The 15,852-nt window shown below is 37.6% G+C and overlaps 2 protein-coding genes across 2 annotated transcripts in view; one reads left to right on the top strand and one right to left on the bottom strand.

Moving 5' to 3' along the window:
* Window positions 1-6,249, top strand: part of samd13 (sterile alpha motif domain containing 13) — a 31,724-nt gene extending 25,475 nt beyond the window's left edge. Inside the window, exon 5 of the mRNA XM_006634977.3 lies at window positions 920-6,249. Coding sequence (XP_006635040.2) covers window positions 920-1,063 — 144 coding nt within the window. The 3' untranslated portion in view covers window positions 1,064-6,249. The remainder of the gene's footprint in view (window positions 1-919) is intronic.
* On the bottom strand, window positions 5,439-15,852 carry uox (urate oxidase). Its single transcript, XM_015355736.2, has 8 exons — window positions 15,596-15,852; window positions 12,386-12,598; window positions 11,230-11,346; window positions 10,693-10,771; window positions 9,696-9,882; window positions 9,131-9,254; window positions 8,247-8,330; window positions 5,439-5,772 (listed from the first exon to the last, which is right to left on the bottom strand). The coding sequence occupies exons 1-8, from the start codon at window positions 15,629-15,631 to the stop codon at window positions 5,698-5,700; spliced, it is 915 nt and encodes a 304-aa protein (XP_015211222.1). The 5' UTR covers window positions 15,632-15,852; the 3' UTR covers window positions 5,439-5,697.

A 15,852-nucleotide genomic window follows, 5' to 3' on the forward strand; every position in this document is an offset into this window, starting at 1 on the left:
TCGCACTTGAGTGTTACATTTTCAGCAGCAGAGTACTCAATCATTCATATCTGCATTCTGCTCGATAGTCTTTTTATTTTATTTTCTGCCCACCAAACCATGCTTGGCTTACCACTAATTCTTTGTTGACTTAATGAAATCTGTTACCATTACCAGTGTTATTGTCCAGTAGTGTACCTTAATGCAAATTGCTTTCGCTGCAAGAACAAATGGCAATAATAAAAATAATTAGAATGTGTCATATGGAAATGTGGGTTATGATTAAGAAGGTGAAATAAATCTCTGCTTTTCGGTGTTGTAGGCTATCCACCCATAAAATCAAAAATAAAAAATGTGATCACATTTCAATGTGGCAGAGGGAAAGACTTGAAAAGGGCTGAGACCACAGGCCGAACTAGATGCCTCTTTGTGCAGTTGTGCACTTTTTTCCAGATCACCATGACTTGTTAATCCAAAGAACCGCTGATGATTTTCACCCATTTATTGTACTTTTGCCCTTTTACTTTTAATTTACATAAAGGAAATTGAAAACCCAGGCCTTGTTGGTTATTTCAGAATTTAGCTTAGGAACCTCTTGATCCTGACCAATTAACTGACACGCTAGCCTCTGTTGATTAGTCCTATTTAAATGAACAAATAAATTTCCTGGGTTGGAGTTATTATGAGCCAAAAGCCAACAGGTGAAGTATATACGGAACTATCCAAAGATCTTCACCGATGAAGGGGAAAGTCTGATTTTTTTCAACAAACTGTAGTTACCTTGTACACCCATTCTCTTCTGTCACCACAATGTCATGGACGCCATCATTATCAAATGATGTTCGATGCACTCTGAGCTTTTCCCGCACTGCTGCTTCAACCTTTTCATCAACATCGTTTTTTAGAGAGAGATCGGTTTTGTTTTTGTTTTTTCTTCCAGGAAATTGATGGCAAATCCCTGCTGCTAATGACTCGGAACGATGTCTTGACCGGGCTTTCGATAAAGCTGGGGCCCGCGCTTAAAATTTATGAGTATCATGTAAAGCCTCTTCAAACGCAGCACATGAAGAACAGCACATCGTAGCATGGCAACACAGGGCCTGGGGCACGGCGCTGTCTGTCGCAACACAGGTCTCCAGTGAGGAAGACAATCATTGAAGGAGTTGACAAGGTAATCCCAAATCTCAAATGAGGAAGAAAGAAGCAAGGCTCATCTGTTAGTGGATGTGTGTCTTATGCAATTTTACTTGAAGTTCAAAGAAAAGCATTTTGTGTGCTTTCTAGCCATTCACAAGACTTGCGGGCCTGTGATTTTGCAGGTCAATGGCTTTGACCTGCTGCGGTTTCCAGATTTTATTCAAAGGACTGTAGAGGAAAGCTTCTGCTGGAGAATCTGCCTTGCCGCTGTTCTTTCTCTACACCAGCTGGCTCTGAATTTTGGGACTACCGTGAAAGGGGACAGTCCTTGCAAAATTTGTTTTTGTTTTGACCAAAGTGGATCAAAATCCTGTATTTAGCTTGCCTCTTAACTTCTTCTGGAAAGATTTCCGGTTGGTGGTGGTGGGGAGGGGTCTGTTTTCTTTAAAAGGTATTAATGTGAATCGGTTACATTGTTACATACAAATGTGATTTCTAAAATACCATGTGATTTCATTGAAATACAACAATGTATTAATTTCATTTGTGTGTGTGTGTGTGGGGGGGGGTCACATTCATAGAAAAATAATCAGTTCTGATCTGTCAAATCATTTATATTCAAAGGCAAACATATTAATAAAAACTCAATTTCAAGCAGTTGTTCAACAGCCTGAAGCAATGGACTACATAAAACTGAATGTTCTTAGTCAAGGAATGTTCTGAATAGTGTTGGACTAACGCTCCAGTTTGAAAGACTGTCCTGCTTGAGAAAATACATAAAATTACGATCGTTAATTTTGGGACTATGTTTGTCACACTACCATTGTACATACCATCTAATACTGTTTCAGGAGATGAAATGGAGTGCAAGCCACTGTATAGTCAAGTGTATAAAGGAGAATGCTGAATACAAAACCTTTTTACTTGACATCTGAGGACTTTTTATATTTTAGAAAAGAAAAAAATATAAAAAAATCAAAATTTATCAAATTAAAAATACAAAGCAAACAAAAACATACTTGTGCACCTACTTCCTTTGCAAGTTATAACTGTATATAACATGGGCAGCATTATACCTAATATTTGTTGGAAGAATTTGTCATATCTGGAGTTTTATTTTTACAAATGCTATGGTTTTTAACCATTGAGAAGAAAGTAGTGCTTATAAAACTTTCAGAGTTAAAAAGCATTAATTCTGGCTTTTAGCTAAAATTGTAAACGTTTCTGCTACTTTTTATTACTAGTGGTGCTTTAATGGCCTAAAGGGGTATTCTGTATTTTGCCTGAGCTACAGGATTGCTCCTCACATGAATGACTATAATGTACCTCAGGCTGTAGGGACTTTGTCTTTGAACACAGGAAAAAAACAAGGCTGAGCTCTCCCTGGTTGAAATCTGCAGGTATTTAAATGGTGCTTATTCTGACAAACATCAGGCATTGCTCTATTATTAGGCCTAAGCGTGGCTTCAAAGACTAAAGAATCTTGAAACTGTGTTCTTCAAGCACAGATAGAGGGATTTTTTTTAAGTGTTTCGATAGATGTGTGAGTCAGTTGCTTATTTTCTTTGTTCAGTACAGAAACTGAATTAGCAGCCAAGGTGCCCTCTAGCTTGTACTGCTTTGCTTATCCCAGCGCTCAGACTTTTGCAGTGTTAAGGTCTGGACCGACGCTGTAGTGCGGTTTTGCACGGCACTGGCTTGTACTTTCCCACGAGAACTGTCCACATTGCTTTTCTGCGTTGCTTGACAAACTAGTGCAGCATTGCACTAGCAACCTTCAGCCACAGAGGTGTACCCTCTGTATTGAAAGTGGGGCTACCTTTTCCCCACTTCCACTGTCTGCTGGCTTTGCATTAGCCAGTCAAAACCTGAATTAAGTCATTTTCAACATCAATGGAACTAATCATGGACAACATTAGATTAGCATTGGAAGGATGAAAATATCTGATCCCACATCTTGTGTAGAAGTTGGATTTAAATATCTTCAGATGTCATAGCAACATGTTGCCCCAAGTGACAAGTTTTTTGTTTTGTTTTCATGGTAGTTCTCTATAGTCCATATGTTAATCTCCATACTGTCCATAGGATAGACCACTGATGTCATGCACAACAGCCTAATAAAAATAAACTGTATTAAAAATCATATTGGGAACTACATACAATGTGGACTGCCTCCTAATGCAGTACTTTGGCCCTACAGATGCACCCCTTACCATGTGCTTGGCAGTGCACAACATAATGTATTTTGCAACCTAACTGTCCAGACATTAAACCTTCAGACCACTGTCACTATAAAGAAAACAAACTAAAACAGTTGCTTAAAAAGCATTTACAGAACCTTTCATGGTCCAGGCAGCAGGTACAGCGATCTTTTTCACTGCCATTTTCTGAAGGCACTGGAAGCTTACAGGACGTGTACAGATATGATCTTTCTATTCACTGTTCCTGAACATGGTTTCTTAGAAAGTTTCAAAGGAAAGTTGTTTAATTTTACATCTGGTCAGTAAAATTAAATGAGCTGATGCATTCTATCTGAGAGAGAAAGATTGTTTCAGTTGTATTACGAACCTTGATTGTTTAATTACATTGTGAATCTGCAAACCTTTCTTTAAGAACCATATTGTCCTGGGCTAGTTTTAAACAGAATTAGAAGTAAATTGATTTTTTTTTGCACTTTTCTGGTGACTAAAACTTGTAAAATACTCAAATTTGTATCTTATCAATTGTTGTGCAAACAGTGGATGCTTTGACTCAAGAACCTACTCCTATACTGTATTGTGCTGCTATTTTAAACTCTTCACAGGGAGTTTGTATCTATGGCATAACCTGTGTGTGCAATGATTTCATCTAAAATTTCTGTGGATTTCTCCACATGACTACTTCAGAAAATACTGTATTATATTTTTTCTATTTGTACAAATCAGCATTTTTTCCCTGTAAAAGGATAACCTTTTTTGTAGTGCATACAGGCCTGAATCCTCTGAGCTAAACCTTTGAGATGATGTGCTTTGTATGTGGGATTTTGATATGGCCCCAATGTTCCCCACAGAAGTTATAGCTAAGCAATGTGATCACGCTACCAACTGACTCATCTAGTGAAGGCACTGACTTGTAGCCGCGGTTGAGCCCTGAAGCCCAGCCTTTGCTGGATTGCGTTTTGGCTGTGTCTTTTAGTCAGCTTTACAGGGATTGCCTAGGTGGCAGCACACTGTTGGTATTGGGTGGGGTCTGGAGACAGCCAGAGTTTCTGCACAACAAAAACTAGCACCTGGGGTGGCCACCTGTGAGTTCCCACTGACATCAGTGAGAGACACGTCCCACTTCCAGATAAGACACATCTCCTACAAGGAGCCGGTGGTGGTTGCAGTGTGTCGAACAGCAGAAAGGTTTGGACAGGTGGTTGCATTGGAGATATGTTCACAGGTCCTCATTCCCCTTGTGTGATGTAGCTGGAAGCCATGTTGATGAACAATTGGTAATGCCAACTACGGTGGGTATAAAATGAAAAATCTAGTACTGCATATGCAGCTTGACATTGTTCAGGTGGTTCCACAGAAATTCTAGTCAAGTAAAAAGTTACCAACACTGCAGTGAGCTGAAGCCAGCTAATCTAACCGTTTGTACTATTAATGAAATATTCAGTATGTTCTGTTTTGCACTGAATTTGACTTCTAAAAGTAAGATCTTTATATTGTGTGAAAAATAGGGTGATACTAGCATAATTTTAAAAGCTTAATACTAAAATGTATGAACTCTCTGTGGCAAAGAGCCAGTACAAAGGCACTTGGCTGCTTCTCTTCAGCACTTAAACTGAGACGTTCTTTTCAGCAATTTCTTGACTTATTTATTTGTATTGGTCTGGTAATCAAGACTTGTTATTCATGTTTCATTTTTTTAAAACTTTAACCTGTACAAGGAATAAAAACTAGGTTGTTAAACTATTCTAAACTTATTTTCAAAACCGAAAAAGATTTTTTTTCTTTGTAAATAAATCCAAATACCATTGTGTTTCTTAAGTTTGTATATTGTAACAGTGAAAAGTTGTTCTTGTTTGTATTGTGTGGTTGACTTTACATTTGTTACATGGCTTAAAAACTATGTAAAAAGCGGTGTCCTTTGTCATTGGTGGCACGATAAATTCTGCACATTTTTCTGAAAAAAAAATTTGAGCCTAGATTTGTAGACTTTTTAAAAATATACTGGTCCAGGGAACCAAAGACAACCCTTTTCACCTGATGGCCCCCAAATTTTGGTTTGGGGTAGGTGAAGGCTCTGTGTGGCTGCTATGATAATCTTGTAATAAATTAGCACAGTGAACCGTGTCCACAAAACGTAATTAATTCAGCTTTATTGGCAGCACAGTTAATCAGCTGTAACTGGTAAAGCACACAGTGCGTTAACCTCCAATAAACATTTTATTCCAAGCCGTAAACAAGCCTGTTGCTATTGTTATGTTTTTCACGTGGGATGAATTAAACCAAACAAGCCTTTTCTGGTTAAGATGCCGTCGTGGTAAGTGTGCAAAAAGGTTTGTAGGTGCCACCTTTTCCCCCCGCTGTATAAAGTCTCCTCTTCTGCTCTTCAAAGTCGAGACCACTGTTTTCTCCGCACCGTGCCTGTAATATTCCCTGATGGGTTGTCAAGTGGCAGCAGTACCTGAAGAGACAGTAAACACAGTTAATGTTGACAGCTCATGCTGTTTGTGTGGTTAAAACAAAGCACCTTCTTGTTTGTAAAGCTCCAGCAACCACGTTAGCTGTCCACCACTGGGAAATTGGAATTATGAACCCAAACTAAGTAACTGACCACCTAAGAACAAGGTGGTTTAGGGATTTAGTGTTTTGCACAGTGAGTCAGCAGAGGAGCCAGGGCTTGAGCTGTAAACTTAGTGGTACTTTAACAAGTGCCAAAACCTCAAACACCGGTCAACTTTTCCTCTGTTCAGAGAGCCCCATATGGAAATGTATCACTTAGAAGAACTGTGCAGATAAGCTTTAGAAAATCACTCCTTTTCATTCTGGAAACAAAGGAGCAGTTATGAAAATGTGTGGAATGTCATTTTATTAGACTTCTTTTTATTTGGTTTGGTTGTGTGTTGTTTTAGATTGTTCAATAAACAAAGTCTACTTAAGACTGATGCTCTCCATCATAAATTGAATCACAAATGAAACGGGGTGATTGCACTGTTGCAATGGATTATATGGCTGTTTCTGCATCCCTCTTTTAGTTTTCTTATTGTGCAAATCTTGTTCAGTTATAACATAACTTTTTTTTTTACCTTAACTGATAAAGATTATTAGGTCAAGAGAGAGAAAAGGTCATATTGAAATGCAGGCTTAAGTAAACAATCTTAATTTTTACAATACAGTCAAACATCAAGTAAGGTGTCTGAGATAATGGGAAATGTGAATTGACAAGGAAATGGCTAATGTATTTAATGAATATTTCAGTCAGTTGTTTACTAAGGAAAAAACCGACACCTCTGTACCTCAGAAAAGACAATGTTCTAAATTAAATAGCATCAGCATGGAAGAAGCAAAAGTGTTAAAGGTAAAAGAAATACTAATGTCTTAAATGACTTAAAACCTTTCAGGCAGAGCTCTTGAAGAAGATAGAGGTACTACTCATTGTCTGGACAATTGCTGTTTTCCTTTAAAACGGTAACAAAACTGAAACAAATAAATACAAACCAAATGGCTTTATTCCTGTTACATGGAAGATTTACGTCCAGGCCTGATTTGAAATTCTCAGAAGTATTTACAAATATGTCAGAATCAAAAGTGAAACATGCAGAAGAGGAAACAAGTGTTAACTATGGCAAAGTGCATTTACAACTGAGTAATGTGGGCCCTTACTGTATATTACACAAAGGGTTGGGAGAGTCTGGAACATGATACCCAGGCACGTTAAAACTGATTCCCTGGTTTCTTTCATCAGATCGATTAGCTGTTCACAACCAACAAGCTATAGGGGTCAAATGACCTTCTTTCATGATAATAATAACCACTTATTTACCTAGGTGAGTTAATTTAGAACAAAATCTTGTTAATGACTTTTGCAATACCCATTTACAGATGAATCTGTGCTCAAGGGTACAGTCCTTCAAGCGTTTCTCTGACTAAACTCTGCTTTATTCCTTGGTGAACTTGCCGTTTGTTTTGAAAGGGCCCCTGAATTAATATCACAAGTCATGTTTTTGCTCTTTGCACTCCCTTGTATTAAAATGCCTGTACATCAGCTCCACCTTGTGGACAGAACGTATAAATTCAGTCAGAGACTGTCATAATTAGTTTTGCATCCACAGGGGACCTGGGCAATACCTTATTGTCTCTGAAATTGAAGTGAATTACATTAGACCTAGTCAGACATTGGCTCATAATCAGTTGAATTGTTTTTCTTAGCAAGTTTCAAAAACTGGTAAGATTTTTTATATCAAGGCTGAATTTGTTAAAATGACGTTTCAGTCCATTCTCCATGTCTGCTTTGCTTTAAGAACTTAACACAATTTTTTATTTTGGTATTTAGACATAGCTAAAGAGTTCGTATCATTAATAGAAAGGTTGTATTGTGGTAGTCAAGGGCTTGGGAGTGTTTTGATTAACAGAGATGTCTGTTTGCTTCACCATTCCTGCCAGTGATATGATTAGTCACTGTTGCTCTGTATCACCCCCTGTGCCAGTTAAAAGATTGCTCATCATACTGTTTTGCTAAAAATAAAGACCAGAGTGGTATAATGAACAATGAATGCCCGAGGCACAATACTGGAACATCACATCTTTTTAGGTCATTTTGTTTTCATTGGAATTCAAGATTGGTTATGTTAATTCATGTAAGTCTGATACTTCATAATAGTCAGGAACTCAACAAAACGTATAGCAAGTTTCCTTATCAATTAAAGAAGTTTACTTATTACAATGCTTTAATGAATAGCAAATGAAAATGACTTGTCTTAGTATGGCCACCAGTGCAGTTTGTGTTCTAGGTAATACCACTGATTTCATTCACAAAGTCCCTTCTGCTAATATGTGGGCAACACAAGATTGCTGGAGACTACAAATTCAGTTAACAATGCTCCTTGAGTATGGTGGGTCGTTTTTTCCTTCACTTTGTTAATGAAAAACAATACTCACTTCATCTTTGTTTTCAAGTCCCATTTTTGTCATGTCTATGGTGAAATAATGTTGGTTTGGCATAACAATCTCAATCTCCTCAACCTGGAAAAGCAAAATGATTGTTTGTTCAAAGATATCTAAAATTAGTAACAGGGTTACAAGGAACTTGCTATATTTTAACAGTTCACCTCATGTCATCAAAATCATTTACAGTTTTCAACCAATTCAGTTTCTAGAGGTAGTGAACACACTGTTACAAATTAAAACTTCATCTGGCATCAAAGTCTGCCATGCTGTCACATATATGTATATGTGTTATATGTTATGCAGTTAAATTCACATATTACAGGATAAGAGGATTAGAGGCTTTTACATATATGAAAAAGTACAATCTCATACATTTGAAGTGGGTTGACATTTATTGTTTAAATTTTCAATTTAATTTATATTTTGTGCATGGACGTACATATGCTTGGCATATTTTAATGTCTTGCCAATTTGTTCTCATCCAAGATTAGATAAAAGACTTGGCCCACCTGCCAATTGTTAGGTTTCATTTCTTTTAATTGGACACACATGAAGAAGTGTCTGACAGAACATTTTCCTTCATCAACATGTTTGAAATTTGTAATGGGAGGGTAGGGTGAGCTATTGATATATCACTATCCATGATTCACTGTCCACAGTGGACAATTCCACATGGAAAACCCTTTCAAGGTCAGTGTGTGATTCCCATGAATCTTGTAGATAAAAATGACTGAAAAAATGTTCAAAACTAGCATCAGCTTGCACCAGGGGTGCCTTCAAGTGATCCTCTTGTTTATAACCTTTCCTTTCTTATGAATGGTCTGACCAGAACATAGATGTATTGTTTCAATGTGATCTTTCAGTATGCAACTGACCTCTGGTACTCTCTGCAGGATGAGAACCTGGGCTTCATAGAGAGTCTTCTGAACTGAAGGTGAGAATTCACCCTTGTCATAGGGGCCTGCAAACCTTTCAATAATGGTCTCTTTCACAGTTTTCCTGAAAAACAAACAAACTAAATGATTACATGTATTCACTGAATATAAGTTCTTTTTTTAAACTTACACCTGATTTGCTTTAAATACATGCCAGTACATAAAATACTTCTTTGTTTACCACATTAACACGAACACCGAGGGGACATGCACTCACATAACAAATTGATACTAAATTGAACCAGTTGTGCCATAAAATCTACTTCTCAGAAGATTCCAGCCCTGGCCCCTTTTTAATAAATGACATAGAGTATCTCTTTATATTTGTGTAGCCTTTGTGAAGGTGTTGTATTTGTCTTGTGTTTTTTGTTTATGGTATAGCGTAAATCATAATGTTGATCTACATTATCTCTGAAGCTCTAAATGTTGTTCTCAAAATTGCCGGTTGAATTTCATGGATGCAACGTCACCATATGTATAGGACATTTTTGTCAATGCAAATCACCATGCTGTGTCGAAGGAGAAGTTCCTGAACTTGTTGTAGCGCCACTTTGCATAGACAGCTGTGCAGAAGAACCTGTCCTGGGTTTCAGGCAGTGTTGTGAACCTGTCCTTCAAAAAACCTGTAAAGCCCGACTTGGTGGTCTTCAGGATTTTCATGTCTTTCAGACCTGCATGGACCACTGGGCTCTCTGAAGAACAAAGAGCAGCACAGGATTACTGAAGTGTAAGGCACACTAGGCCTCAGGACCCAAAGGGTAGCTTTACAGGCCTGTCTAAATCATTATCTGCTATTATCTGTCTGGGAAGAGACATTGATTAATCCAAATAAGTAAACGGTTTAGTTACCTAATTAAGAAGTATAATAAAGAATAACTCGTAGCACTACAAAGGAACAAGTAACAGGTTTATTCCATGCTGAAAAGAAAAGAAAGAAAACACAACGTTTTGGCCGCAAAGCCTTCTTTGGGTGTGAGCAGGTAGCTCCTGAAGAAGGCTCCACGGCCGAAACGCTGTGTTTCCTTTCTTCTCTTTTCAGCATGGAATAAATCTTTACTTGTTCCTTTGCAGCCTACGCATGCTGACGCAGCTACCCACCAGAACTTCTAGTAACACTACAGGTACCTTGCCTTGAAATAATTTAAACCAGTTTATGTCATTCTTTATAATGAAAGTGATATTTAAATTATATTGAACCTTCTTGTCATAAAACAAAAAATGTTTTATGATTTAAATTATACATTTAAATATACATATAAAATAATTACTGCAATGCATTTTTGTTAAAAACTGTAAAAGTTGTAAAAAAGGTAAGTATGCCTGCATGTTTCATAACAAGTACTGATGAGTAACATGCAAGTTACAGTACACAATTTCTCAAAATGTCTAGAAAAATCTATTTCATTCATCAGTCACAAATGTAATAAACGTGTTGTGGTAATTTTGTAGTTTTTAGGAACAAAGATATTTGCAGAAACAGTAAATTGCTAACAGCAGCTCACCATTTTGTTTCTGTTCAACTTCACAGAAGTGAATGGATTCCTGGTTGTAAATGAAGGCATGGACATGCTCAGTGCCATTCTGTGGAGTAAACAGTGCTTTGGTTACATCTCTTTTATGCTGTTACATCAAAGCAGACTCTTAAACCAGCATGTAAATATCTTTATTAGGTGCCTTGTGAGGAAGAACAGTACATCGAATGAAAAATAAAAATTACTGCCATGCAGAATGCTGCAGGCTGCATTATGTAAAAACAGGAGACGTGTGATGAACAAAAAAAATGAGTTTGTGATGAAAGAACCTAGCAACCAGCTCTTGTTTATCATATTGTTGGAAGAAGGCGAGACAGTATAATTTTCTGTCAGTGACTGCCCAAGGGAGACCTGATTTAGCAGAGGTATGATCTCTTTTTTGACCAAAGAGAATCCTTTCTCTTTATTTCCTGTGCACTGATTTAAAGTCCTATTAGAGAAAACATTTTAACACAAGTGAAAACAACATTCAGGGCTCCGGCTAGCAGACATCACTCACATCCTTACCCTCTCCAGGCGTTTCCATGGAGCCTCCTCAATGTAAACCTTGGCTCGTGTAACATGCTTGAAGTTTGTTAAGAAGTGGTCACATATATCCATGGCAAATATTTCAATGGTCCGGATCTGCCAAAATAGAACACAGAAATGCACTGAGCCTTTAAGGAAAGGGACCTATTTAATATGGAACAAGGAACATCAGAGGTTTTGGGTGTTTTCTGATGCACTGATCATCTTTAATCACACATCTCCTTACTAGTTTTTGGTTTTCTTGTTTCATTATCCCTCATAACATTCTGTTTTGCTGGGGTGTGTTCAGTGCTTCGCTTTTTAAAATGTTGGGAATGTAACTTCCATATACTGTATCCCTTCATTGTGGGTAGAGAGCATAGGAGCAGGCTGAGTATAATAATTTACTATTGCCAATGATGATTTTATCATTCTTTGAAATCATTGCATTCTTAGGAAGATTTAGGAAATGCCAAATTCCTTTTATTTCTAGGTGAATGTGCTTTTGAGGTTATTATTTTTGACTGAATAAACTAAGGCCCTGACTTAATTTGTGACAATACCTCTTTTTCTTGCCTTATCCTTTGTCCTTGCTGAAACCTATCACCTAACAATGCTTTATTTTTTTATTTGAAATCACCAAATGATGATTGACTTGGCTCACTGACGCAGCCCTTGTCCCTGCGCATGGTGAACGAGGGTTACCCTGATGCACACCACCAAGCTGTGCGCTGTGCCTCAGGCTTCTAGTGTAGCTCTTACAGGTGTGTAATGTAAACATCCATCTGTTTTCTAACCACTTGAGGCAATACTGGGTCGCAGGGGAGCCGGAGCCCATCCCAGCATGCAACGGGCACAAGGTAGGATACACGCTGGATGGGATACAACAGGGACAGTTTTCCCAGAAGTCAATTAACCAAACAGTTTGTCTCTAGACTGTGGGAGGAAACCCACATGAACACAGGGAGAACATACAAACTCCATGCAGATAGCATGGAATTGATCCCACTAGCACTAACCACTGCGCCACCATGCCACTTATCTATTGGCTCTTTCAGTCCACAGTCTTTTTCCGCCATTGTGTGTCCACCGGAAATATAACAAGAAACGTGGTCCCACTTTCCCTTATTGGTGAAGGCCATTCTTTGAAACTTACCCCTTTCAGTTTTGCCAGTGCGTGGACAGTGTTCTTCATGGTGTCAGTGGGAATGATGTCCGAGTTGTCCCCAGCCAGGTAGTCCTTGCGTGTCCTTAAAGTCAGCTCCACATCTGCCTTGATCTCTTTAATGTAGTGTTGCCTCCCTTCTCGTCTGACATGCATCACCTTCACTGTATTCTTCCCATAGCCAGTGTGCACAAACTCCACATCCTGCAACAGGTTTCTAGCTTCAGACAGCGATCCAGTCTCCTCAGGATCATAGTGAATGTGATCAGACTAGACCTTGCAGCAGAGAGTCGTTTATGCACTTGAGAGACCTGAGGTGTTGACATCACAGTAACAGTCTCATTCTACACCGTGTGACTATTATTATTTATTTCATGAGCAGCAAAATTGGTACTAGTGGCTCCCGGGACCAGGAGGTCTTGGATAATGGAGTTTTGTAACTTTGCAGTTGTAAGGACCTCTATTTGAGAATTCTGTATCCCACTGAAATATCAGAACAATTTCCACAACTTTTTTTTGCTCTCTTGATAAATTTGTCCCAATGCAGAAAAACATCTCTTTTTCATGCTGATTTGATTCGCACACTTTCATAATCTAATCTGAGAAACGGGGAACAAATTTACTCTGCTGCAAAAAGCACTGAACCCCCTTCACCCCTGCACCCTTGTTGTTTGTTCGATACACGTTCATTTTTATGAACCAAGCTTGCAATTTATTCGATGTCTCTGTGAGGTATTTTTGCCTGCTAAATGAATGAAAGTTGTAAAATCCATACCATAAAGCAATGAGAGCAGTATGACTCACCAGCTTTAGAGCATATTAAGAATGCAATATTGAGAGCTATGAAAAAAACGCGCTATTTCTGGGACTACTTGAAACGAAGCTATGAGCTTTATTAGGCATACTGGTCTTAAAAGGAAGCAAGCTACTGAAAGGAATGCAGGTGCTATCCGCTGAAAGCATATTTGGACAGCTTTCTCAAATGTCATACTTGCAGCATCTTAAGCAGGATTTATGGATGTGTTTTTGAAAACAGAAGCTGACTTCCTTCTTTTGTGAATAAAAACAAACTACGTTTGTGAACTTGCTGAGCCAAGTTATTAAAACTGACACGCCAGTTTCCAAAAATGTCTGGATGAGGTTTTGGAATTCATTAGCTGCTAGCAACAAAACGAGGGCTGAATGGCTTCCTCTCATGTAGCCTTACTTATGTCTTGAGGTGACTTTACAGCATTAGGTGTTGTCTAAGCGTTGTTAGTCTGACAAACTACTTCAACCTGACCTGATCATTACTCCAAAGTTCAGCTTACACTGAAAGGGAGAGTAAGGCTCAAAATCAGCTCAGTTTAAGGATCATATTAAATGTGTTCTGAGGTAATTTCATTTTTTAAATAACTGATTAGGTTAACTAAATGTTCTTGCTTTCATTCTGGTTCTATAAAAATTAACAAACATAAAAAAAATGTTCAGGTGGGTTGCTGCGTCAGCATGCGTAGGCTGCAAAGGAACAAGTAAAGGTTTATTCCTTTCTGAAAAGAGGAGGAAGAAAACACAGCGATTCAGCTGGGGAGCCTTCTTCGGGTGTAAGAAAGGTGGGGCAGGCAGCAAAGATGATATAGCATGGGAAAACAAGCCAGGAGAGAGGAGCAGGGGAGAGGCAGAGTGGCCAATCAAGTGGTGCGAGGTCGAGAGAGGTGAGGAGAGGTGTGAAACGAAACCTACAAAAGAATACAGAGAATTAGAAGAATACAAGTCTGTCGTTGAGAGAAGGGGAAAGGTGAAAAGACACGTTTATTCCAATTTTACAGCTGGTGCTTTATATTGTAGCCCTGAGAGCTTGTTTGTTCTTCGGAAGCCAAGCTCTTTGAATTTAATTTTCAAATTCATTTTAACTGCATTTATTTAATAAAATGTGATTTTATAATGTTGGCAAGGTCTTGTACAGTTAATTTAAAACAGGAACCTTCATGGTTAACCTCAAAGTGCCTGCTTTGGGGCAGCTACATTTTGTGTGACGGTTTATTTTCACATTTTATCATCAGGCCCTGTAATTTACACTGAGAGCTAACAGAGTGGAAGTTTTGAATTATTTAAACTACTTTTTTTTTCATAAGGTTACGTATGTGGCGGTTTCACTCACTGACCCAATATTTAAATTTAATTTTATTTGGAGATTGTGAAGATTACTTAAGCTGTTAAATTGTTTTTGTCATCTTATGCATATACTGTATGTTTCTTGTTTGGTAATTGGTCCATGTCATGTTAAATGTATTGTGTATTTGTTCAGGTGGGGTTTTTTTCAGTTCAGATGGGTTTTCTTTCTTCTTTTTTTTTCAGCATGGAATAAACCTATTACTTGTATTGTGTGTTGTTTTATTCTGTTGTTCTTTTACCTGCCTGCAAAACAAATATTCCATCTGGGATAAAAAAGGGAATATGTAAGTTAATAACATTGTTTTCCCTTAGAATACTTTTTCCAGTTAGAAGTGAGTGTTCTTGGAATACATATGATACCTGTATCATGGTGTGAAAGGTAAAAGGTACTTTTAAAAAGGTACATAATTAATAAATTTACTGTGCACTGTTAACCAGATGTTCTGTATTGTGAGTTGTTTAAAATACTTTGTGATTGCACTTCTATGAAAAGATTAGGTATTGATTGATTAAAAAAGCATTTGATTTTTAAATATCTCACTGCTGGTCCTGTATAAATCCTTCTTCAAAAAGTTTGGACTTAAAAGTTAATTCCTTTAGTTTTTGAAACTATCCCTTTGATACGTAACAACAAGTCACAGCAGTTTGAAAATTTTAAAATACGAAAATAATTGTGAATGATTTCTGAGCAGGATATGAATTGTTTGTGTCTCACTACTTTTTTTAAGCTGGTCATGATAAAGTATGTAAGTATTTTATTTCTTTCACAAAATATTTTTTTTTCTCTATAAAATAAATTTGTAGCCACACAGTGGAGATAACTGAGATAATAATGATAAGAATAATGATAGCTTAGAAAATGTAAACTGTAGTCTTCATTATTAATTATGTAGACCCTACATAGTGACATTACATTTTACTTTTATGTTTACTTTTTAAGATTGTTTTGCCTATACTGCTTTTGTAACAAACAATGTGAACACATGGAAACACACATCTACATTCAGTAATAAGGATAAAAAATGAAAATAATTTCATTAATACTACCTTATTGTATTCAGTAGTTGAGAGGTTGTGTGCCATTGTGTGTCCTAGATCTGCTCCGGTTCAGAATGACTCTCTCGTGTCCCGTCTTGACTGAAACAGCGACATGGCCTTGGTTTTAAGCTGGATGGGAGGTCCAGATTTAAATTTTTTGTGCTTCTGGGTGCACTTTACATATGTATGCTAGAGAAACAGGTTTCCTTACATAACTGCCATTTCACACCATTCTATATGTTCTTTAGTTTAACTTCAGCCGTTAC

The sequence above is a fragment of the Lepisosteus oculatus genome, chromosome 9 (genome assembly GCF_040954835.1).
Source record: "Lepisosteus oculatus isolate fLepOcu1 chromosome 9, fLepOcu1.hap2, whole genome shotgun sequence".
In the NCBI taxonomy this organism is placed as follows: domain Eukaryota; kingdom Metazoa; phylum Chordata; class Actinopteri; order Semionotiformes; family Lepisosteidae; genus Lepisosteus; species Lepisosteus oculatus.

Coding starts and splice junctions, on each gene's coding strand:
- uox (XM_015355736.2), bottom strand. CDS start 15,631: ATGGCACACAACCTCTCAACTACTGAATACAATAAG. Junction 9,883..10,692: donor AGTTGAACAGAAACAAAATG/GTGAGCTGCTGT, acceptor TTTGTTCTTCAG/AGAGCCCAGTGGTCCATGCA. Junction 5,773..8,246: donor GACTTGAAAACAAAGATGAA/GTGAGTATTGTT, acceptor CTGTCTCTTCAG/GTACTGCTGCCACTTGACAA.